The sequence below is a fragment of the Micromys minutus genome (assembly GCF_963924665.1).
Source record: "Micromys minutus genome assembly, chromosome: 3".
NCBI lineage: Eukaryota > Metazoa > Chordata > Mammalia > Rodentia > Muridae > Micromys > Micromys minutus.
In genome coordinates, this window is record NC_137972.1 from 66,425,657 (window position 1) to 66,449,180 (window position 23,524).

At 47.8% G+C, this 23,524-nt stretch overlaps 1 protein-coding gene across 1 annotated transcript in view; it reads right to left on the reverse strand.

Annotated features, from left to right (window-relative positions):
- Positions 1-602: 602 nt before the first annotated feature.
- The window catches only part of ENTREP2 (endosomal transmembrane epsin interactor 2), a gene marked incomplete at both ends in the record, with an annotated part of 385,859 nt that continues 362,937 nt past the window's right edge, over positions 603-23,524 (reverse strand). The window contains 5 exons of the mRNA XM_080914208.1: positions 603-922; positions 2,723-2,950; positions 8,293-8,368; positions 16,106-16,241; positions 17,819-17,979. Of these exons, the coding sequence (XP_080770334.1) occupies positions 603-922; positions 2,723-2,950; positions 8,293-8,368; positions 16,106-16,241; positions 17,819-17,979 (921 nt within the window). The remainder of the gene's footprint in view (positions 923-2,722; positions 2,951-8,292; positions 8,369-16,105; positions 16,242-17,818; positions 17,980-23,524) is intronic.

The following is a 23,524-nucleotide window of genomic DNA, read 5'->3' on the forward strand; positions in this document are numbered from 1 at the left end:
GCTTCCTAAGAGTATATAGGAAAGCTTTCATTGCGGATTTATTTGCATGACAGCCCAGTGGGTGAAAAGATGGTCCAGGGCTGTGCTAACATCATCTATTGCCTTTGAGAGGAAGTAACGGGTCGGGATCTGATAAAGGTTTCCTTGCAGAGTGATACCAGCCACATGGCTCCATTGTGGTTACTACCCTCTACTGTTTTAACACTGAACCAAACCAGGTACAGAGGAGCATCGTGTGTTAAAGGCCTTGACTTGGGACAGACGCAGTGTCTTTATGTTCCACAAGAGTCACCTGTCCCAGGATTGGTATTCCCATCACATTCTTCAGTTCAAGAGGTGCTATCCTGAAGCCACCAGAGCTCAACCAAGGTCACGAAAGAAACATGTCTGAGTTAGTGGGACAGGGGACAAACAGTCCCCAGGAAGACAACTGATGGGAGAAAGAGTAACAGGTCCTCGTCTAGGCCACCAGTGAGCCTCCCAGATGTCCTGGATGTTCTCAGTCCAGCAGGCCAAAGGCCTTCCTCTACTGAGCGTGGCGGCATCTCGTAGGATCAGACTTTGCAGGCCCATCAGTGTCCACATCTAGGCCCGTAGCTGCTTCATAGCTGGTCCAGGACACCAGCACCAAAGATGGCCTCCTCCACCCTGGGCTCCTCCAAGGTGGCTGTTGATCGTATGGTACCCACCACATGTCGCACCTCTGTAGGGAGGCTGCGGTGTGCATGTTCCAAAAACTTAGCCACCAGAACCCTGGTGTCTGCATAGGCCTTGCTCTCCACTAATGAGTGTGGCCGCTCTTTGGAGACGGTCTGTAAGGTCTCTGGCTTGCTCCCGTGGTCCATTTTCCAGGTATCTGGGTCACCAGTGGATGAGAGCTGGTGCTGACAGGCAGCCGTGGCTGGGCGAATACAGCTGTGAACTGAATGAAACCAAAGTTCTAGAAAAACAGACAGACAGACAGACAGACAGACAGACAGACACAAGTGTGCCAGGGGAGAGTCACTACCACTGAGTGTGACCCAGTTCCCTGGAACACTTTATTTCCTGTCAGCCTCGTGTGGTTTTCCTGTTAACTTCAAAGGATTAAAGTGAGGGGTGTAATGAGTACAGGGCCTATGAGAAGGGCTGCTAGGGGATCCTGAGGTCTGCTCAGCCTTCTCCAGCTCTATGACCTCTGACCTTTGTGGTCTGATGGCTCGTAGGGGCAGAGTAGAGCATCTAGAGACGGTCTGATTTAAGATTACAACTGGGATGCGGTGAGGTTTCCCCACCGTGTGTGGAGGGACAGTCCCCCCATGTCCCCATAGCCCTTTATAGTAAGCAGATGCCAAGATGTTTGAGGAGTGCCCCACCTCCCCCCAGAGCAGCCCAGCATAGTCCTGGCTGCACCTCAGCCAGAAGAGTCTCTTCCCACAGGAAGGGGACCAGGGGTGACTGGTAAAATTCACCAGCTGCTTAGGGCTGAGCGATGTGTTAGGTGTCAGAGAAGCAGACACGGGGAAATGAAAGGGGGAAGCCTTATAGATTTTCAGGTCTAGGCTATGTGGGAGCCCAGGAGGTGCCTGCGAATACCCTTCAGTTCTTGGGTTCTCCTGGGACCCAGAAGGCACATGCCTTCAACACACATAATACTGGCAGTGTTCTCTGGCTAAGAGAAAGCTGATGTGACAGGCTGCTGTGTGGACCTCAGAAAGACATGGTGACCTTTGTGACATTTGTCACAGACCACAAATTCCACTGAGAAGAACAGGCTAAAGAATGCTATCCAAAAGCCACAGAAGGTACCTGGGCCCCCTCCGATCATATGGGGTTCTTTCTCACAGTTCCATGACAGGAAGTGGACACAGAAACCCACATGCTGCCCTTGGGGGCAGAAGGAAGGGAAGCTCTGTGGCTCCACATAAATCAGGAAGAAAACATTCCAGGTCTCGGTTGCGCTTTCTCCATGTATCTCTCAAAATCTACAGATTGTGCAAAATCTGATGTTTCAAACCAGGAAGACACCTCCACATAGCTGGCTGCTGTCACTCTTCCGAAGACTCTGCTCTTGCTTAGCACTGCCATACGCTAGTCTGCTTGGCGTTCAGCTGTACAAGACCACCGAGGTGAGGCTGGCACTTCTCTAGGGTTCTTTTTAAACCCATATCAGAAGCTTTTTCTTCACTATGATAGGTCAGAGTCAAAAGGCCATTAGCCAGTCATTAATGGTTTAAATTATTCTCCTATACCATCAAAGTTCAGATGTACATTCCTCAGCCTCAGGCACACAGAGTCCCAAGGAAGCTGGTGTGGCATATGAATCCCTAGGCAGCTGGATACAGGGATCTGGGACAGTGTCCATTTATAATCACATAGGGAAATAAAAATGGCTGGTGGCTACAGACACCATGAAGTGCTGAACGAACCAACTCAGGGCAGGGGACCAAGCAATCTATACACAGTTATTACCCTTGGTCACACCCACTCTGACCTGGACCTCAGATTGTGCATGTAGCTATGTTGGAGCTGCTGGTGACCTAATGAGATCTCATTACCCTACCATCTTGAGCCCTTCCCCCTGGCCAGAATAATCTCTTCCTGGCTACCCACGCCACTCCCCACTCCAACTCAGGGTCTTCGAATGTTCAGATGACACTAGGATCCAACAGCTGAGCCTCAACTATCAGAGGTCACTTGCCTTACAAATTGTGTTCACCCTGAGGATATAAGCGAGCCATACCTGCTTCACTGGATGTGCAGGAGGTGGGGTCACTGGCTGAGCGGGCCACACGCCCTGGGCTTGGTTGTGCCTGTGTGCTCAAGCTTGTTGCCTCTGGAGACATGTGGTGAGGGACTGGAGCAGGTAGAAGAGGCGGTGGGGTGTCTAAAGTGCCATCAGGGGATGGGTGGCTTGGACCCAGTGAGGTGGCACCCTCTGATGTTGGGAGACTCGTGCTGCTGGCAGGCACTGCAAGAAAACAAGCACAGTATTAGGGTAAGAGATGACAAAGGTAACCTGGATCCTGAACCAGCCAGCTGCCTGCTCCAAACCATGCATGTATGTATCATATAGGTATGCATGTATGTGTGAGATGTGTGTGTGTATGTGTGCATGAATTACAGTTAGTATGTATATGTATGTGTATGTATGTGTATATGTATGTGTATTAAAGTTAGCCATTCAAGCCTCAGATGGCCCACTATGGACCAGCAAAGCTTGTAAGGTCTGTGTCTCTTTCCCACTGGGTTGCACCAGGGGCTCTTTAATGCATGGGCATCCTAGAAGTACCAGAAGCCCATTCTCAGCCTAGGAGCAGATACTGCAAGGTGAGGGCCTGTGGTTCATCACAACAGCCTGAATTCGATCAGTGGTTGGAAGCTTCAAGCTTTGGTCCTCCCCTTTCTTTCCACCAGGCCCAATCAGTACACCATGCTCCTCTGTGTCCATGACCTTGCCCTAGGCCAGGCCTTTTAGCCATGTGCCACTCAGTCCTCACTGCCCAACTCTTGAGGCAGCCTAGACAAGGGAGGTGGGTCTGAGCTGCCAAGAGGCAGAGCTAGTTGGAAGATGCTAAGGCATTCCTGCCTAACCACTACTACCCTTCTATAAATAGTTGGAGACAATTAGTGGCCCTTTGAAAGGGGTACCACATACATCATATACAAACAAACTCCAAGATAATTAACCCTTCCCTTTTGGGGTTACAAAATTAGCAGAAGAAAATTTGCAACAATAGATCTGCAGCTAGAGGCAGAGACTTCGAGGTGATGATACAAAGCATAAAGGGAATAAAGGAAAACAACAGTAAGAACGTGTGAGCTTTGGCTCGTGAAATGAACTAAGTAGGGGTCATGGGGCTCACAGAGACTGCACCGGTCTGCGCTGGGTCCTCTGCGTACCTGTTACGGTTGGCTTGGTGTTTGGGGAGACCCCTGACAGTGGGAATGGGGCGAATCTTTGCCTGCTTGGGGGATCCTTTTGCTCCTACAGAGTTGCCTTGTCCAGTCTCATCTGGAGCCTTGTGTCTAATCAGATTGTCTCTGTGCTCTCTTCAGCTGATGTCCCAGGGAGGCCCGCTCTTCTCTGGGAGAAGACACTGGGGGTGGGAATGGGAAGATTCGGGGTCTGGGAGAAGTGGGAGGGGAAGCTGTGCTCAGGGTGCATAGTATGAGAAGAATAAATAAAGACGGCCATGCACGTTGTGTGCCTGTGTAATAAATGCGGTGCTGTGGAAGCAAAGCAGAGACAGATTCCTGCCAGAGTAGGAAGGTCTCGGCCTTACACATTGTCTCGTGACTTGATTTAATAAGCACTTTTTCTTATGGATCTAGTCCCAAAATATCTTCTAAAAAAGAAAACACTTCAAATAAAAGAAATTAATCAAATCCAGACATACACATGGGTAACAGACCTGTGGGAAGTTTCTCACAGCCAAGGCTGGAGAGTGGCTATTCCCTTGGAAGGGCAAGAGAACTCATCGGGAGTGAGGGGATCCTGGGCCTCGATAGTTGGTGTAACTTCTCTATAATGCAGTTTGACTGCTCTATTAACACTTAAAATACATGCTCCCTTGGACTTAGCAGTTGCTTCCAGGAATTTATTACTGGACATAATCTGACAAATGCTTGGAGATGAAAAGAGTATATATTAAAAAAAAAGAAGCAATAATTTATCACATCAGAAAACTTCAAAGACAGAAAGTGCATTGACTAACCCCAACCAACCTCAGCTAGTTATTCCCTAGGGAACTACACAGTGGTATGCCAAAATCATCCTGGATAAGCCGAGCTGTATCGTGCAGGATTGTGATTCCTGCTGCACAAAGGGCTTGAGGCAGGAAGGCTTCACGGTCCAGGCCTGTCTCAACTAGAGTATTTTTCCAGCTCATCCTAGGCAACCTAGTGCAAACCTGTCTTAAAATACAAAGTATCAAGAGCACTGAGGGTGTAGATCTTTTTAGAATGCTTGCCTAGAATGTGCAAGGCCCTGAATCAAATATGAGTACTGCTCCCAAATGTGTGTGTGTGTGTGTGTGTGTGTGTGTGTATTTTGCCTTTTTGGAAAAGATTTAAGTGTTTGTGTACTGAGGAGGAGCATTGTACATTTGAGTATAGGTACCTGGAGTACAGAGGTATCAGGTGCCCCAGGAGCTGGAGTGCTAGTTATACAGCACCAGATGTGGTCCTCTGCCAAAGCAGCATGTGCCCTTAACTGGTGAGCCATCTCTCTGGCCCAATACCAAAAATCATATTTTAGATAGTTCCAATTCAGGCCTCCTAACTCTTCTCAATCCAATTTTACCATCAGCACTAGCACAATCAAGTCACAGACAGGAGAGTGTGACTTTGCTCTGAATATATATAATTACTGGAAACACAAAATTACAGTAGATCCTGAAAAAGCTCCCAGCCCAAGACTGGTGGCTGTTTTTCCCTGCTGTCACCAGGGTGACAAAGCATGCCTGCTTTTATGACAGTTACGGTCCTAATGGACTTCAAATTTTTCATCCAAAGAACCCACTCATATTTTCTTAATTAATGTAGAATAATGTATCTAGCACATGCCACCTGTTTTTTATGGCTCTCATTAAAGGGCTTCACTGTTCCCCCAGGTTTTCACAATTATGAAGAATGAAAACACCTTCATTTTTATAGAGTTCTTTTCCTTATGTTAGACCCCAGGGCGTTCCCAGAAGTGTGGATTGCTTCATCTAACAATGTAAACATGGATTCTAGATTAAAAAGCCCTCACACGGCAGGCTGCTTTATGAGATGCCAGTGAAGAATCTGGATTGTAGCTTCCCTGGGGTCTTGCCAATGTCCCATCCTCATTGTCGTGACATTATTCATAATAGCTTAAAACCAACTAGAATCTATAAAGAACTGTGAAACTAAACATCAAGGTCAACATGGTAACAAGTGACAAGGTCAACATGCGAGTGAATTACATGCTATCACACTGTATGTTGTATGCAATAACAATGACAGTGGGGATCTGGAAACCCCAAATGCAGTACTGCTCCTCAGTGAAGAGAACGAAGTCCCAGAGCGGGCAGCTGACTCTGTGTGTATGAGTTCTGCATCCATCTATTCAACCAAGTGTGGTTTGGAAACTGTGTGTCTCTGCTAACCATGTACATATGTTTTTTTATTGTCCCCACCGAAGAACTGCTGTGATAAATATTAAATGGTGGCTTAACCTTTTATCCCGCACTCGCCCACTCCCTCGGGGCCATCCGGCACTGTGGTAATCTCTATTTTGGTGCTCCAGGCCGCCTCTAAGAACTCAGGTGAGGTTTACTCTACCGCCCCTGCTGCTTCTATCCCTGGTGGTGTTCCACAACTGCCCCCCGAATGTTGTTTTCACTCACTTCCCCTTGGTGTGTTGTTGCCAAGCCTTAGACACACATATCCCAACTCTGTGGTGGGCTTTATGAGTTCCACCACGACACACTTTAAACTCAATTAGTCACATCAAAGAACACATCAAACTGCTCTGATCCAACTGGTATGATTTGCCAACCTACATAAGTCAAATGATCCTGTATAATTCTATCTTTTATAAAACATTCATAACAACCTTATTTATGAAGAGATGCGCCGAGAGAAACATGCACATCTGTCTCCATCTTTGTTCCTCCTGGAATCTCTGCCTCCTTCGATCTCTTCCATGCCTCCAGACCCTTTCTCCACCTACCTCTCCACTGTCCAATCATGCATCTCCTTAACACCAACCCACAGAGGACCATTTACAAAACATTAATAAGTACCCTAGAGATAACTTAAAGTGCATCAGAGGACCTGTATACGTGATATGTACATATTTTGTCATCTTATGCAAGGGACTCAAGTCCCTTGTATCTTTGGGCTTTGATATCTGACATATGTCCTGAAACTTGTCCTCCAGAGATGTCAAGGAATGACTGTGTGCCTAACCAACTATGGACAGCAAGTATCTAGCGGATAAACACTGTCAAAGTGGAATTAAAAGAGACCCGAAGTAGTTCTGGGGAATGGGATGGAACTAATAGATCGATATGCTTAGTGTAGGTGAGCAATCTTTCCAGATTGAGCTATGGGTTTGATTTGGCTCTTAGAGAATCCAGCAATGGCTTTTGAAGGTAGCAATGGCACTCATTCTGAAATGTATATGGAAAATCACAGGTCACAGGACTGAACCACCTTGGATTAAGGATTAACGTGGGAATATTTCAGATTTTTCAGTCCACTCAGAGGCTGTTGTCATGAGCAGTATGGGAAGGAGGCATCAAGAGCTTCCCTGGAGTTTGGGGAAATGTGGTTAGAAGGTGATATCATACCATTTTCCTGCATTCCAGAGTTGGGCCCCAACAGCTTCCAACCATGAGATGCCTACACACATTACAAGTTCTTGGAAAAATATGATTGGAAGAGTAGAGCCCATAGTTGGATCCCTTTTCTGGTTTTTACATAAGGGTAGGTTAGAGTTGGACAGAAGAATCTGGTTACTCCTTGCCTAGAACCTGATCAGTGAGCTTTGGAGGTGACCATAAGACCAAGGGGAACTTCCAGCACCCAGTCTTCTGGTGGTGATACCAAGTACTAGAGGCTTTGGATTGTACTACTTAACACCTCGGAGGCCTGCAGGCCAGAAGACATACCAGTTGAAAAGATGCTATTGCTCAGATAATTGCTATACTACAGTGAGGTTGGGTTAAAGTCTCTTTTTTATTGTTTTTTTTTTTCTTATGTACGTCCAGTTGCTCTAGCCCATTTTTCCTCTTGTACTTTATGAGGGTGTATCTCAGGAGTCATATGTGAGGCCATGGGTTCAACTCCCATATTGGGGAAAAAAAAAAAACCAGTTTAGCTGGCATAATTATGTAGATATGTCTCTCGGTTCTTCCTTCTGTCACTGTGCCACACTGCTCATGACAACACTTTCTACTGAACAGCATGTGACTTTCTACCCCCATAAAGTCAAAAAGAGGCCTGAGTCAAATCACCAGTAGCCAGTGACTGTCTAAATAGTTTCCTTTGTTCCTGAAAAGGTGAATAGTACTTTTTCGTCCGATTCACAGCCTAAAATGAAGGAGACATGACAGAGCGGAGAGGAGACAAAATGCAGCCCAGGGGAAGGGTGAGTTCTTGCAGGAACATAGCTTATGATATAGGTTAGGGAAGAATGCTATGGCTAAGATACCATGTTACAGAGTCAGAGCTAGAGAGGAGGGGGCAGGAAGAGGCAGGAGGCAGAGGCAGGAAGCAGGAGAAAGTACATATTTTGGAAAACAAACAAGCAGTGATTCAAACTGACAGAGGTGTGATTACCCGGCGTGCTGAAGTCGGCAGCCGTGTTTGGGTCCCCGGAACTGGAATCAACCACCTGGTGATCAGCACCTGCAACCTACAGTAAGAAACACAAAGCATTACCCTTGCTCAAGAGAACACCCAAGCAGCCATCAAAAACACAGCCAGTCCTCTGGACCATCAAATTCCTTAGATTCAATCAGCATAGATTATAAAATACTCAGTGCAAAACTTCCCAGAAGTTCCAAAGGGTGAAAGAGAAATCTTCATGTACCATGTACTATGCTGAGTTCATGTGGATGCATCTGGTTGGGCATAAAGTATAGGAAAGGACACGTGTAGTTTCTGTGCAGTCAGCAGTCCCTTTTATATAAGGGACCTAAGCATCTATGGATTTTCATATCTGGGAGATAGAGAGAATCCTAGAACAAACCTTCCAATGAAAAACTGTCCATGTTGGCTTTAAGGCTCATCTAGAGAGGACTGGAGACATATACATACATTTCTTTCTTCCCACCTCATCTTATGGGGTGGGGCATGAGAACTGAGAGGGCAGATCATTGTTGCTAAGATCAAGAAGCCCAAGTCCCTGGCCTTCTGCACTCAGAGCACCTTCTAGGACCCTGGTTACTCTGAGTCTACTCACCTTATCCTGGATAAATTTATGCCAACCTGGCACAGGCTAGAATCATCTGAGAGGAGGGAACCCGAATTGAGAAAATGCCTTCAAAAGATTTGGCTGTGGGCAAGCCTGTAGGTCATTTTTCAAGGTTTGTGATTAATGGAGGACGGCCCAGTCCATTGTAGGCGGGGCCACCCCTGGGATGGTGGCCCTGGGTTCTATAAGAAACCAGTTTGAGCAAGCCATGGAGAGCAAGCCAGTAAGCAGCATCCCTCCACGGCCTCTGCATCAGCTCCTGCTGCCAGGTTTCTGCCCTGCTTTTGAGTTGCTGCCCTGACTTCTTTTGATGAAGAACATTGATGTGTAAATGTAATCCAAATAAATCTATTCCTCCCCAACTAGCTTTTGGCCATGGTATTTCATCACAACAAGAGCAACTGTAACTAAGACAAAAAGCCACAGAGGAGTCTTCATTGTCACAGTGGGACTTAGGCCAGGCAGCCCTTCCAACTACCTTCTTTCATTCTCTTTCCAATGGCTCCAGGAAGAATAAAACCATGGGACAAATGACCATGAAATCTGACTTATGTCACACCAGCATGGCCAGGGCATGGAAAGAGCACTGGGTGAATGACTGCATCCCAAGTCTGGTAGCTTGTGCCCTGCCCATAGGAAGGGGCACTATTAGGAGGTGTGGCCTTATTGGAGTGGGTGTGGTCTGGTTGAAGAAAGTTACATTACTCTGTGGGTGGGCTCTGAGGTTCTATGCTCAAGCTCTCTCCAGTGCAGAACAGAGACCCTCCTCCTGGCTACCTGCAGAAGATAGTCTGCTGCTGCTGCCTTCAGATATAGAACTCTCAGCTCCTCCAGCACCGTATCTGCCCAGACACTGCCATGTTCCTGCCACAATGATAATGGACTGAACCTCTGGAATTATAATCCAGCCCCAGTTAAATGGTTTCTTTTATAAGAGCTGCCTCGGTCCCGGTGTTTCTTCACAGTGAGGGAAGCCCTAAGACACCAAGTAGACGTGCAGCCCCTCCTCAACTTGCTTCTTCCTTTTGTTCCCTTGCAGATGGAATGAACAAGAAGCTCCTAGGCTACTCTCCTGCCTGAGCTTTGGGTCAGAGTCCAGGTGCTCACAGGGTAGGATGCCAGTCCAAACAGTAGCCCACATCCGGACAGTAATAATCACATTCATTAAGAGCCACCCTGACTTGGTGGAGTGTGGCCATGGAGACTCCTCTGGGAGTGACTCTGACCTGGCGAGACCCCAGAAAACAGGACTCAGAAGGCTGAGCCCCCCTAGCTTCCTGCCTCACCTTACCCTGCCTGTATCAAGCAGCTGCAGTTTCTAGCCAACAGCCACAACTCTTCCAACTGTGCTGCAGGCAGTGGACACAGGCCCCGGACTTGAAACATCCCCCTTTACCAGCCCCATCCCAACTCCCCCTTTACCAGCCCAGGAAACAATATCTGACTTCTTGTGTTATTTTGGAATTGCTTTGGGGACACACTGGTAAGTAATGAGCTCCAGAGGAGACTGGGGAAGGTGAGGCAAGCCCCTGCGGCTTGGTCCGATTCCAGCTCAGGTAATTACATTCCTGCCTTCTGTGCCGCCAGCCACTTCAATCAGAGAGCTGAGATTCCTCATCTCTGTTCTGCACACCATGCTGGAGTGAGGACAGGTGGCTCCAACTGTGGCGCCAACACAAAGGGTAGGAGTTGCTGCTCCCTGTTCTGGTGGTGGGGAAGTGGGGTGCAGAGGAGAGCTGGAAATCAAGGTAAGACCAGGGTGTCGAGCTGCCTTTCACCCCACTGATAAGATTTGGAGCAAATAAGATACATGCCATTCTTCCCGAGCCCTCCTGTTGTGTTGGGGAGGGAAATGAGGAAGAGAGAATTCACATCACCATCAGCATCTACACACACCTTTCCCCTTCTGTATTCACAATGTGTTCATTGCCACTTCTGAAAATGTCTGGGAAGAATCTTCTACTAAATAACAATAAACAAACAAACAAACAAACAAACTGCCTAAAGGGTTATTTTATTCCAAAACTCTCTCCCCATATCAAATCCCCACTCTCTCTCCTCATTGTCTCTCTCTCTCACACATACACACACACAGAGAGAGGGGGGGGGAGAGAAAAAGGGAGGGAATGGGAAACATAGGAACCTGATACCTGAGAAAGAAAGCTTTGGCAATAAAGAAATATATATAAAACAAGAGAAATAAAATCCACAGAGGGACAAGGTCAAGAGGAAATTGGATTTGCTTCATATTCTGCAGGGCATCACTCACTTCCCCCTGGCTCCTGTGTTCAAGCACTAGGAGCTGTGGTTTGGAGAAAGAGCTGGCTCCTGGGAGCGCATCTATCATTTCTGAGTAGAGTGCTAGGGGGTTAATTTGAATCTGATGGCAGAGGCCACCTCACTGTAAAAAGTGGTGAGGGAAATGGCCATTTGGTGCAGAACCACAGAAGAGGCAGTAAAGAGGGAGGGGAGGAAGGACCTCTGTGGGGAGGGAGGACATCTGCTGAAAGGCGGACATTTGTGATATGGGATCTAAGTTGAGACTTGAGTTCATCCATAAAAGCTGGTGAACAGGGATACTAGTTGGAAGAGGAGTGTTAGGATTGTGAGAGACAAACTTCCTACATAACTGGTCTAGCTCCCTCCCCTCCACCCCCAAGGCACGTGGGACTGTAGCCGTTTTAGTGAGAAATGCTGCCATAGTCTCAGGCGTGTGAACACTCCAGTTGGTGACCCCATTTGGGGGAGCTTAGAGGTGTGGCCTTGCTAGAGGAAGTACGTCACTGGGGGCGGGCTTTAGAGAGGAAACACTGTGCTTCTCCTAGCTCTTTCTCTGTCTCGCTCTGATTTCTGCTTTCGAGTCATGAGCCCCTTCAACTGCCCAGCCTGTTGCCTCCCTGACACTGGAGCCCAGCCCCCTGGAACCGTATACCACAAAAACACCCGCTTGCCAGTTTTAAAACATTGACGTCATTTGAAATATAATTTATAAGAGCAGACAATATCATGTCTGCCCATCTCCTTTCTCATAATTTCCAGTATCACAATCAGCCTCCTTTCCTAACCATACCTTTACCCAGCCCGAATCCCTCAAGAATCTCCCAGTCAGGTCAGCCTAGGCACTGAATCTGTCAAGCACGCTTCGTAGTTGGATATGCAAGGTTAGAAAACCTGCCCTGAGACAACTTTGCTGACCTCAGGTACCTGTTGCTTTACAGCAGACTACCCACAGCCTACCCTGCCTCTGTGTGGTATGCTCTCTCCACGGGGGTGACTTTCCTCTTCTCTCACATACCTCAGCCCTACCCAGATGGGCAGGTGCAATCCCCCCACTAAAGTCTCAGAGAAGGTGAACTGTCCCTGTCCTGCTATCACATGAGTTATTAATCCCACAAAGCAATAGATTCATGGTTTTATATCCTACAGCTGCAAAGCACAGCCACAAGTGGTCCCTGGAATGTGAATCTGTGTCTAGTCAGAATTTCTAGGGAGAAGATCTCGGTAACTTTGCTGTCCTGGCTGGTGAGTCACCTCTGTGACCTCTTGAACAGCATGGCCTGGAGCCATAAGAAAGATATGGACTCCCCCTTCAAACAACCCCCTCCCCCACCTAAGCTAGAAGAGAACATACCCTGCTCAAGAAAGGGAAGAGGTCTGAATGAGCACTCTCAGTTAAGACTAATATCCTCCCAGATGCACCCTGGGCATCTCAAATACTCTGCAGGCTGGAGAGAAAAGTTCCTTTGAGGTCAGGAGTTCAGGGCCAGCCTGGACAACATAGAATGCTACCTTGCATCAGAAAAAAAGAAAAACAAATCTTCCCAATGCTCTCCTCTCCTCCCCTTTGTCCTGTGTGTCCACGTGACTTTACTCACATCCCTCTGTCTGGTTTATCTCACCCTAACCAGTGCTGCTAAAGCACCTCATTCACCCTTTCTTTGTCTTGCAAGGGCAAGCAATTACCCTGCCCCCCTCATCCAGAGAAAACTTTCCTGCTGCGAAGGGGGCAGCTCCTTGATGTCTGGTCAAGGGAGATGGACCACAGTGGAGGAGGGGGCAGGTGGCTGGCTTGGCCTTCCCTCCGTGGTTGGTAATGGGTTTTATTCACTTCTGGACTCCCAGGGATGTCTACAGAATTGGAAAGTGCTCTGAGACCTGAGCATCAGAGAAAACTGGCCAGGGGGCTGCAGGCCCTTAATCACCAGATGTGTCCCTGCTACACAGGTGGTCTGGAGAGGAGGCCACAGGACATACTACACAATGACCTGGACTGCTCCATAGCAGATTAAGTTTGTGTCAGTGCCCGCAGGTGGCAGGCTTCTGAGCTAACATAAGCTAACACGACACAGCTTTGACCATCAGCCCTTCTTCCCCAAGTTCCCTGACAGAAATCATGGAGGAGAGACTTTTTTCATGCCTTGGCAGTGTCATATTGATCTCAGAACCATATATTAACTGAAAGTACAGTGTGTTCCTCAGGGAAAAAGAAAATTGGTGATAAAACGTGAAACAATACCCTTCTAGTGTGTGTGTGTGTGGCACTAAATGTCACACTCAAAGTCTGAAGTCACTATTTCTACCTGCATTCAGGGGTCTTACAAGTCTTACTGGGAAGCAAAAGCTCTGACAGAGCAGCACCCAGCCCTGACAGTGTCTACAGGGAGGGGTCCATGGAATGATGATCAGTGCACATAGCCTCCTCTTATGAAAACCCAAGTACCACCTCACAAAAGGGAGCCAAAAAGTGTCTCCCTAGCTGGAAACTGGAATTCTGCAATAGCATCAAAAAGGCTTGGGAGGAGTGGGAGATGACAGAGCCTCCCGTTGGAGGTAGCATTGAAATCACATACTACATACATATACACACACACATACATACATACATACATACATACACACATATATACATACACACATACATATACACATACATACATACATATACACACACACATACATACATATACACATATACATACACACACATACACACATACATACACACATATACATACACACACATACATACATACACACATATACACACACACATACATACACACATATACATACACACACACATACATACATACACACATATACATACACACATACATATACACATACATACATACATGGCTTCTAGAACCCCACTCCCCAAGATAAAACTGCCTAGTTGCATCTTGACTTCCTAGGGTCTGCCATTCCAAGAGGGACCTTGCTCGGGTCCCTCTGTACCTTTCTCTGGGTCCTGTCATGTGGGGATGGTAGTGCTGCCCCTTCTGGGCTCTGTAAGATCCACCCTGTTCTCACCCGTTCACCCCAAGCCTTCTCTCAGTGACCTTCCCCAGTTCTCAAAGTCCCAATAAGAGTAGGAGCTGGGACCTGTTACAGATGCAAATTCCTCATTCCGCCTTCTTCCCTAACCAATCACTGACTTAGAAATCCTGGAGATGGACCAAACACTGGGATTCAATTGACAAGGCTTTGTGGGACTGGGATGCTCACCAGCATCTACAATCCATGGCACACTTCCTCACCAAATCTGAGCTTTCGGATCCTCCCCTAGATGCCAAAATACAAGCCAGGAGCTTCTAAGAGCTAAAATCTTTCATCACAACCAAGATCTCCACTGCTATTTTTATCATAAATGGAAAGATAAACCTCATTGCTAAGTGATAGGTTCCTGCCCCGCATAGGAAGTCTGAGAAAATGGCTGTCCAAGCTGAGAGGCTGCAGGGTCTACTTTCCCTAATCAATAAGCTACCTAGCCTCTCAGGCAAGTTTCTACACCACGACTTTTACCATGCATACAAAAAGAAGTGACGACTATCCTTTGGTTGTGTCGGGGCAGGTGGGATTCCCCAGGCTGGACCAGGACTAAGAGAGTCCCTGTCGTAAGCGTTTCTTTCTCCTGTGAGGACAACAGCCTGAACACACTGTGTAAGCTTCCACTGCTCACAGAGCGCTTGCACCCTGTGCTGCCTTTCCCTGTCTCCCGCCATCAAACCACAGAAAGTGATGCTCCTTGTGACTGCAGTTCTCTCGGAGGCTTATGAAGTTGCACCTATACAGTGGATAGGCAGCCCTCCATCCACAGAGCTTCCTCATGGAATCCTCTTCCTCTCAGTGGCTGGGATAAACACTCCCTTCCACCCCGTGCAGGTCACTGGGCCATCCAAGGTGCCAAATGAGCACTTGAGGTAATGTCAGAAAGGCCGAGACTTGCAGTACGGCGAGCATACAGGCATTAGCAGGGGCACTGGGAACAGAGTTTGGACATGCCCAGAGTGCCCTGTAGATCCTCCATGTTGTGGCGTTATCCAACCCTGAGGCTTGTACTTGGGGCCAGCTCTTAGAACAGATCAGCTGTGTCACCTGACTCTGCTCACCTCCGCCCCACTCCCTACAACTTCCACTTAAGATCTCCCTGGCCCCACCCTGACCAGTGATGTCACACTTAACGAAGACAACCATAATAATGGCTGAGATAAAAAGGCTACCGAAATGTACCCAGAGACATCTTCTGAATGCAGTATTATCATGAGCCCGTTGGCACCTTTCCTCTTCCCATGCCCTTGGTCCGGATGTGATTTTATTTTCCTTCATCATTTTTCCAACGAGGAAGTCAAAGCTCTACAGACATAGAGTACCTGTCAATGGCTGAAAACATGAAGCAGTACGAAACACCAGTGTGCACAGCTCAGAGAAAGTTCCAGAAACCTGGCAATAAAGGCACATTCCTGGCCTAGGGCGGACTGGCTTCTTATAGATCCATTAGATCATGTCTACAAAAATGGCCAAGGCAGGCCTTGGTCCACTGAGTCCTCAGTCCACAAGGCCAGGTCTTCCTGCTCTGGTCATGGGTTAGAACTGTCCCTGTTCCTTCTCTGCCCTCTCCAGAAACACCAGGCAGCATGGAGGACAGATGCATCTGAGTTGGGATGTATGTCCTGTTGCAGGGATTGAGCTGTATATCCGAAGTGCAAGCTTACATATTGATTCTAGGCTGGAGCTAGAATCAGCACCCTAAGTCTACACCACATGAAGAGGCCTCAACATAAGGCAGCTACTGGTGACACTGACTCAGTCAACGTGTCGGAGAGGAACCTTCTGAGGGCAGCCCAGGGAGCAGGACATGCAGAGGAACTGGCCTTGTTAAGGCCTAGGCCTCACCTGGCTGGCGGGGGTCTGACTCACCACAGCCTCATATGGTGGGGGCAGCTCAGCAGGGTACAGCATGCCAGGGCTGTTGATGGCAACATCATACAGGGTGCTGAACGGTGAGGAAGCGAAGTCCAGGTGGAGACCCCTAGAAAACAGAACAGTCCATGACATGGTCATCCCCTGAGGACAGAGCACAGTGTCTGACATGACATGGTCATCCCCTGAGGATGGGGCACAGTGTCTGATATGACATGGTCATCCCCTGAGGACAGAGCACAGTGTCTGACATGACATGGTCATCCCCTGAGGATGGGGCACAGTGTCTGACATGACATGGTCATCCCCTGAGGACAGAGCACAGTGTCTGACATGACATGGTCATCCCCTGAGGATAGAGCACAGTGTCTGACATGACATGGTCATCCCCTGAGGATGCGGCACAGTGTCTGACATGACATGGTCATCCCCTGAGGATGGGGCACAGTGTCTGACATGACATGGTCATCCCCTGAGGATAGAGCACAGTGTCTGACATGACATGGTCATCCCCTGAGGACGGGGCACAGTGTCTGACATGACATGGTCATCCCCTGAGGATGGGGCACAGTGTCTGACATGACATGGTCATCCCCTGAGGACAGAGCACAGTGTCTGACATGACATGGTCATCCCCTGAGGACGGGGCACAGTGTCTGACATGACATGGTCATCCCCTGAGGACAGAGCACAGTGTCTGACATGACATGGTCATCCCCTGAGGACGGGGCACAGTGTCTGACATGACATGGTCATCCCCTGAGGATGGGGCACAGTGTCTGACATGACATGGTCATCCCCTGAGGATGGGGCACAGTGTCTGACATTTCTTTCCAAGTGTTGACTGTGATCAACTTGTCATGTTGAGAAATAAAGGCCTGAATTCCAGGGCAGGTTTAACTGTTGTCTTTCTTCTGGAGAGATGTCCAGATTTTATGAAACACTTCAGCTCTGCCCATTACAATTAAACTAATAGAAAGCTGATGAAACTTCTAATTAATGTTTCACACTCTGAGATAACTGTCAGGCAGGAGGAAAAAAAACTTTCTTTGCACATGTAAAAACATTTAAGAGTTTTTCGTTGGCCTATGACATCATTTAGGTGACACCACAAAGGCACACAACAGAAATCTATTCAAGTTAGATTGTGTGATGCTTGCCTATAATTCTAATACTTGGGACACTAAAACAAGAGCACTATACATATGAGGCCATTTTGGACTATGTAGTGATATCAAAGCCACCCTGAAGGGCTGGATAGTGAGGCTCTGTCTCTAACAACAACAAAATAAAACCCTCATTGATGCCCAAAACCCAATGAACAAAAGAAAGAAAGAAAGAAAGAAAGAAAGAAAGGAAGGAAGGAAGGAAGGAAGGAAGGAAGGAAGAAGAAAGAAAGAAAGAAAGAAAAAAGGAAGGAAGGAAGGAAGAAGAAAGGAAGGAAGGAAGGAAGAAAGAAAGAAAGAAAGAAAGAAAGAAAGAAAGAAAGAAAGAAAGAAAGAAAAGTTTTCTCTTGCTGTATTTCTAGATCACAGCTCCTTTCTTTATTTTCTGTTCTTATGAGGTACATGTTTCTGTACCGGCTCTTACACTATTCCCTTCCACACCTCCTCCCAAAGATGCTTCCTGTCCTCCTCCTTCTTGCATGCACAACCCAGGACTCAGGGCACTGAGCAGGAGACTGACCTGTGGGCCTCCGCTGTGGGTGTGCAGGTGTACTCTGGGGGATAGTAGGGCGGAGGCGGGAGGGGGGCAATAAACTCATCGAAGTCCAGAGTCTGGTGGAGGATGGTGCCGTGGGGAGTCACACAGGCAGCGTTGGCGGAGTGAGACCTCTGGGGGAAGAACTGGAAAGCACAGAAAAGAAGGGTTATCCCAGATCTGGTATGGCTGGCAGCTGGTGGAGCTAATTGCACACACTTCATTTTAAATGGTAAAAAGCCTAGTTTAACCTGCCAAGACATAGCCACGAAACACATGCATTACAAAGGGCAAATCTGAGAGGAACACCCTGGAAGCCTCCCTCTGTTCTGCTTCCCTCACTGCTAAGCAGGATGCCTTTGATTTTGGGGGGGTGGTAGTGAGGTTAAAAACTTCTGCCCAAGGAGTCTTTAGTACAGTTCTCACTGGGGAACCTCACATCTGTGACCCCAATGCTTAAACGCTGCAGCTAAAGGACGTTTGCCATGCATGCTTCAGAAAAACACCTTATGAGAAAAGGTTATGCTTTGAGCATGCTCACTCAGCAAGTCCCTATCATGGAGTTCCTGTCATGTGCCTATCACTTGGCACTTGCCCCATTCTCAAGTTCCGTCCTGAGCCCTGCAAAGTACTTCAGGCCTGCACTGCAAGCTTGACATGTCTCACACACTTCCTTATGGCTCACCATGGCCCGTTTGGACACTAGTATCTAGGGGACCCACATGCTTTGTAGGACACTGCTCTAAAGGTGAAGAATGTTACCCATGAGTTCCAGAATATTCTGTGGGGGCGATCATGTACACTGGATGACACTTAAAAACACCAAGGGATCTCTGTATCAGAAATACTGATACTGTTTCTCTTTCCACCCTTGGGTCACTCCTGCCAGAGATGGCCTGTTCCACGGAAATGCCCCGAGACACCATTTCATCTAGGGGTGTGAAATGTGCCCATACTGCATGGCTCTGAGCCTTCCCATAGCACACCAGTGACGTAGAGGAAAGAAACATAGAGCCACATGTATACAGTTAAGCACAACAGCTTCAACAACAAATTCGGTCCTCTAATCAGTGCGGACAGGGTGCCCTCATTCATGAAGCAGATGATGTCTAAATGGGCCATCAGAGACTGGTGGGGTAGCAAAGGCTGGGGTTGCAGGACAGTATCCAGGCTCAAAAACAAGTGAGCAGAGAGCAATGTGTTTTGGGAGAGCTAAACAATAAGGATCTAGTCAGTTATAATTCTGGGGATATGCAGGAGGCATGTCAGAGGGAGTACCGTGTGGTGGCAGGGATAAGGTGGGCTGGTGCAGACACAGAAGCCAGGCTGTACTAGTAGGGGTGACTCCAGGGTTCAGAATATGACCAGAGGCGGTGAAATTGCTGTGCTGTGGGCTGATGGCTGTGACACATCGAAAGAGCCCCATCACACAGCACGTCCCCTGCCCTTTTGGCTAATCTGGTTCATCACTGCCTCTTTTAATTGTTGGAAATTAGAGAGGGGCTGATGGCTGTGCGTGGGTTGGATGTGTGCTATCATCCTCTGGCTGAGAAGCTGCTACATCTCCTGCCTGCTATGCAATAGCTTCATGGTGAGGGGAACATGAATGTTCTTGAGGTCTAGCAAGGAAGTGTTTTGAATGAGTTTTTACCAGAAAGTAGAAGAATCGATAAGAGTATACTCAAGCAAAACTCATGAAATGCAAAACACCTGGTACCAGAGACCTGACAGTTAAACAAACAAACAAAAAACCAGGGCATCCACTCTAATTATGGCTTTGCCTTTCTTGGGCTCTGCTGACACCATCTTTGCAGAATCTCCCAGAGTCCTGTCATGAACCTTTTCCTAGGCTTTTTGCCTTTCCCAAGATGAAGCCCACCAGTCCTCTTCTTTGCACAGGTAGTGCCTGCCCAGTGAGGACAGGGTCTGCCTTGCAGTTCAAGGTGAAGCTTTGTCTTCTACTCTGAGATGCTGGGACTGAAAGCTGGCTGACTACATTTCCCAGGTTCCCTGGCCAATGGCCTCATTTAGGCCCTACCAATAGTGGCTGCTAGAGAATCTAGTAGGCTGTCTCATGACCAGAACTATAGCTGTCTTGGCTCTTCCCATTCCTACTGTTCCCCAAGTCTAAGTGGGTCCTGTATAAACTCAGCACCTTTCTGTGTTCCTTCACCCTCACAAACCTGGATAACCAACTGTCAGAAACACAACGGGTAGGTTACTCCCTCCCCCTCCCCACCACTGTGGTGATTTGCATGAGAATGGCCCTCATATATTCAAACAGGAGTTTGAACCTTTAGTTGGTGGAACTGTTTGGGAAGGTGTGCCCTTGCTGGATTAAGCATGTCAATGGGGACAGGCTTTGAGGTTTCAAAAGACTCCCTTCCCATTTCCAGTTATGTCTGCCTGCCTCCTGTTTAGTTTTCAGGATCTGAGTTCTCTCATCTCAGCTGTTTCTACCTTCACTCTATTGTCATGTGCTGTAATCCTCTGGAACTGTAAACCCCGCAATATGCTTTCCTTTATACATTGCCTCTGTCATGGTCCTTTAATCACAGCAACAGAAAGGCAACGACTATATCCACTGTCAGGTTGCCTGTGTTTACTGCCCTATTCTTTCCTAAATGGGGCACAGCACCAGCATCGGCTGAATGGATGGATGGATGCTTCTCTGCTGGGGTGGTGCCTTTGCTCTTCTGCACCCACAGAAGCAGCCATTGGGGCAGCTCGGAATCAAGCTGCCTAATCTCTGCTTCCAGGATGCAGCCTCCATCTTCTGTGGGGAGCTATTTTTAAAGCAGCCCAGATGAGCTCATGCTGTTTGGGAAAAAAAAATCTTTTACCATCAAGGCTCTTCACGCTGAATCCCATCCAGGTTCTAGCTTCCTTCCAGCCGATGCCAAACACCCCCGGCTTTGAACGAGGTCTGCTCAGCTCTCCTCCAGACCACATGTGCTTTGTTTCCTCTTTCTAGCAACTTAGCTCCTTCTCACCTGGCATTCTGCCTTCAGGACTAGGCAGAATGTCAGTGACTGGGAAGGTCTGTCTGCCAGTCCACGTACTTCCTACTCAGTCTCCCTGCTCTGGGGCCTCATGTCTGCAACAACATGGTCAGGTATAAAGCATGATTCTACATGATTCTGCATCTCCTAGCAGAGAAATGGCCTCTAAGTCATCTTCTCTGTCTTGGCTGGTCTGTCTTCCTTGGGCTGTCTAAACCACATGGACAGCAGTATACCTGTGTTTGGAAGATGGCTGAAGTGTTCATAGGTATGCCCTGGGTTTGTTACTCATACACAGTGTGCACCTGAGACTCCATGTCCTGTCTGTTGGGGGTGGGGCTTCTTCCAGTAAGTAACACAAGTCCCTGAAATCAAGGGGCACTGAGAGCTAGTTACTTGGCCCTAGACAGCTTCTAAAGGTCTACAACACAAAGCTCCTGTTATCAGGCTCAGACCACACAGCCTAGCTTCTACAGTCTGGAGACAATGAAGAGGTTAATGGACCTCAAATTTTGAGCCAAATGCCTTGTCTGCAGACACTGAGCAATCACTGAGGTCCTACTTTACTGACCTACCAGTCTCAGGCTCCCTTTGCTTGGTGCCACCCGGATTATAATATGAAATGCCATCCTCTGTTACAGATCCACTTTGCAGCATCAAAAAGCTCAAATGGAAGCCTCTGTTATAGTCTCTATCTCTTCTGCCTCCATGTCTGATCTGCTACGGGGAACAAGGTGAAGAGCAAAAGTCTGGGTGTCTCATGGTGGGATGTACCTGAAGCCTGCCCAGCCCTGCCTTCCCTGCCCCCCATACTGCAGGAAGAGAGACTGTTCCCCATCTTTCCTTCAGCATTATACCCTGAAGTGTAGGGAGCCGTTTGTGCCACACCCAAACATGGCGCCGGCTTCCCGCCGAGAACTCAGCAAACAGAGCTGTTGCCCAGCCAAGAGACTTAATGCGCATGCGCCACATATGTCATAGCCCGCTCTCGGGGCATACTACTGAGTTACTGGAGGGCGCACCAATCAGGTAGCAACACAAGTCTCTTAGGCATATATAGCAGTGCATTTCCTCCCCCACGTGGAGAGGAAGACAGTGGAGAGATTGCGGGAGACCCCACGTGGAGGGATGGCAGAGAGATACTACGTGGAGAGAGACCCGATAGGAGAGATTGCGGGAGGTCCCGAGTGGACAGAGACTGGACAGAGAGATCGCACGTGGGGGACTGCGCGTGAGAGGTCGCCTAGACAGTAGAACCCGGTAGGGAGTCCCCGGCTCAGAGAGAAGTTTCCTGCTCAAGAAGCCCCCTGCTCAAAGTACTGTACAATAAAGGTTATCCGCAGAAGAATCTGTTTGTTTGTTGCATGCCTGTTCCTAGCGGCGGGAAGCGTGGGCGCGTGACACTGAAGAACTCCTGGGGTGGGTTATGACCTTGAACATCCCACACACCTAGCTCCATGTGCACAATTATCAAGCCAAGCTGTGTAACAGCTGAGGATGTTCCTGAGACTCAGGCGGCAGGAAGGGGAATGGAGAGGGAAGTGAGATTACATTTTTTTAAAAGACAAAACCTGAAAGGACAGTGGAGATGCTTAGGAGGTAAAACACCCTCTCTACTGAGCTAGGTCAACAGACAGAATTGTATCATCATATAGCTAGTATTTCTGCAGTTAGATATACTGGGCTCTGTGGTTCTGACAATAAGGGTAACACTTGCCTTCTCCGACATTCGTGATGTTAGTTCTAACTGCAGCCAATTATCCCCAAATGCATTCAAATTATAAGGAAGATGTGGGTACTTAGAATTCCAAAATTCTGATAGTGCTGCTGAACTCCTGGGTGTGGCAGTGACCTTGAGTTTGCCTGTATCTATGAGCGAGCTACAAAGCAAACCACAGGAGCCTGGTGGCTCCTAAAATCAGCAGATGGGTTGAATGTGTCAGTGGGACTCAGCCTAGCACCTCTGTGTGGAGAGTTGTTTCAGAAGGTGTTTATATACAGCAGCTGGGTGCATATATCAGAAGCACCCTACAGTTCTCTCCGAAAACAGTCTTTAGTGTTGGTTGTCAGGAGTGGGCAGGAGGAGGCTCACAAATACTTACAGGGTCGGCTGCTCCATTAGTACATCTTAGAGGAGCTATGGCCATGGTATGACACTTGCCAAACATGTACAAGACCTGGCGTCCAATCTCCAGTATCACACAGATTCAAGCATACATATATACATACAGATAGACAGACACACATACACACACATGCAGACAGACACACACTCACATATATACATACAGACAGACACACATAACATACATAGAAACACATACATACATACACACATATATAAACATGCATACAGACACATACATATACAGAGACACAGAGACACACAAATACAGACCCTGCCTACACACACAGACACACCCATATACAGACACACATACAACAAACACATACACAGAGATAAACACAGACACACATACATACATACAGACACACATACATATATACAGACAAACATACAGACAGGTGCACACACATACATACATACAGACATACACACATACATATAGACACACACATACAGACATGCATACAGACACATACATATACAGTGACTCACAAACACAGACCCTCCCTACACATATAGACACACCCATATGCAGACACACATTCAACAAACATACACAGA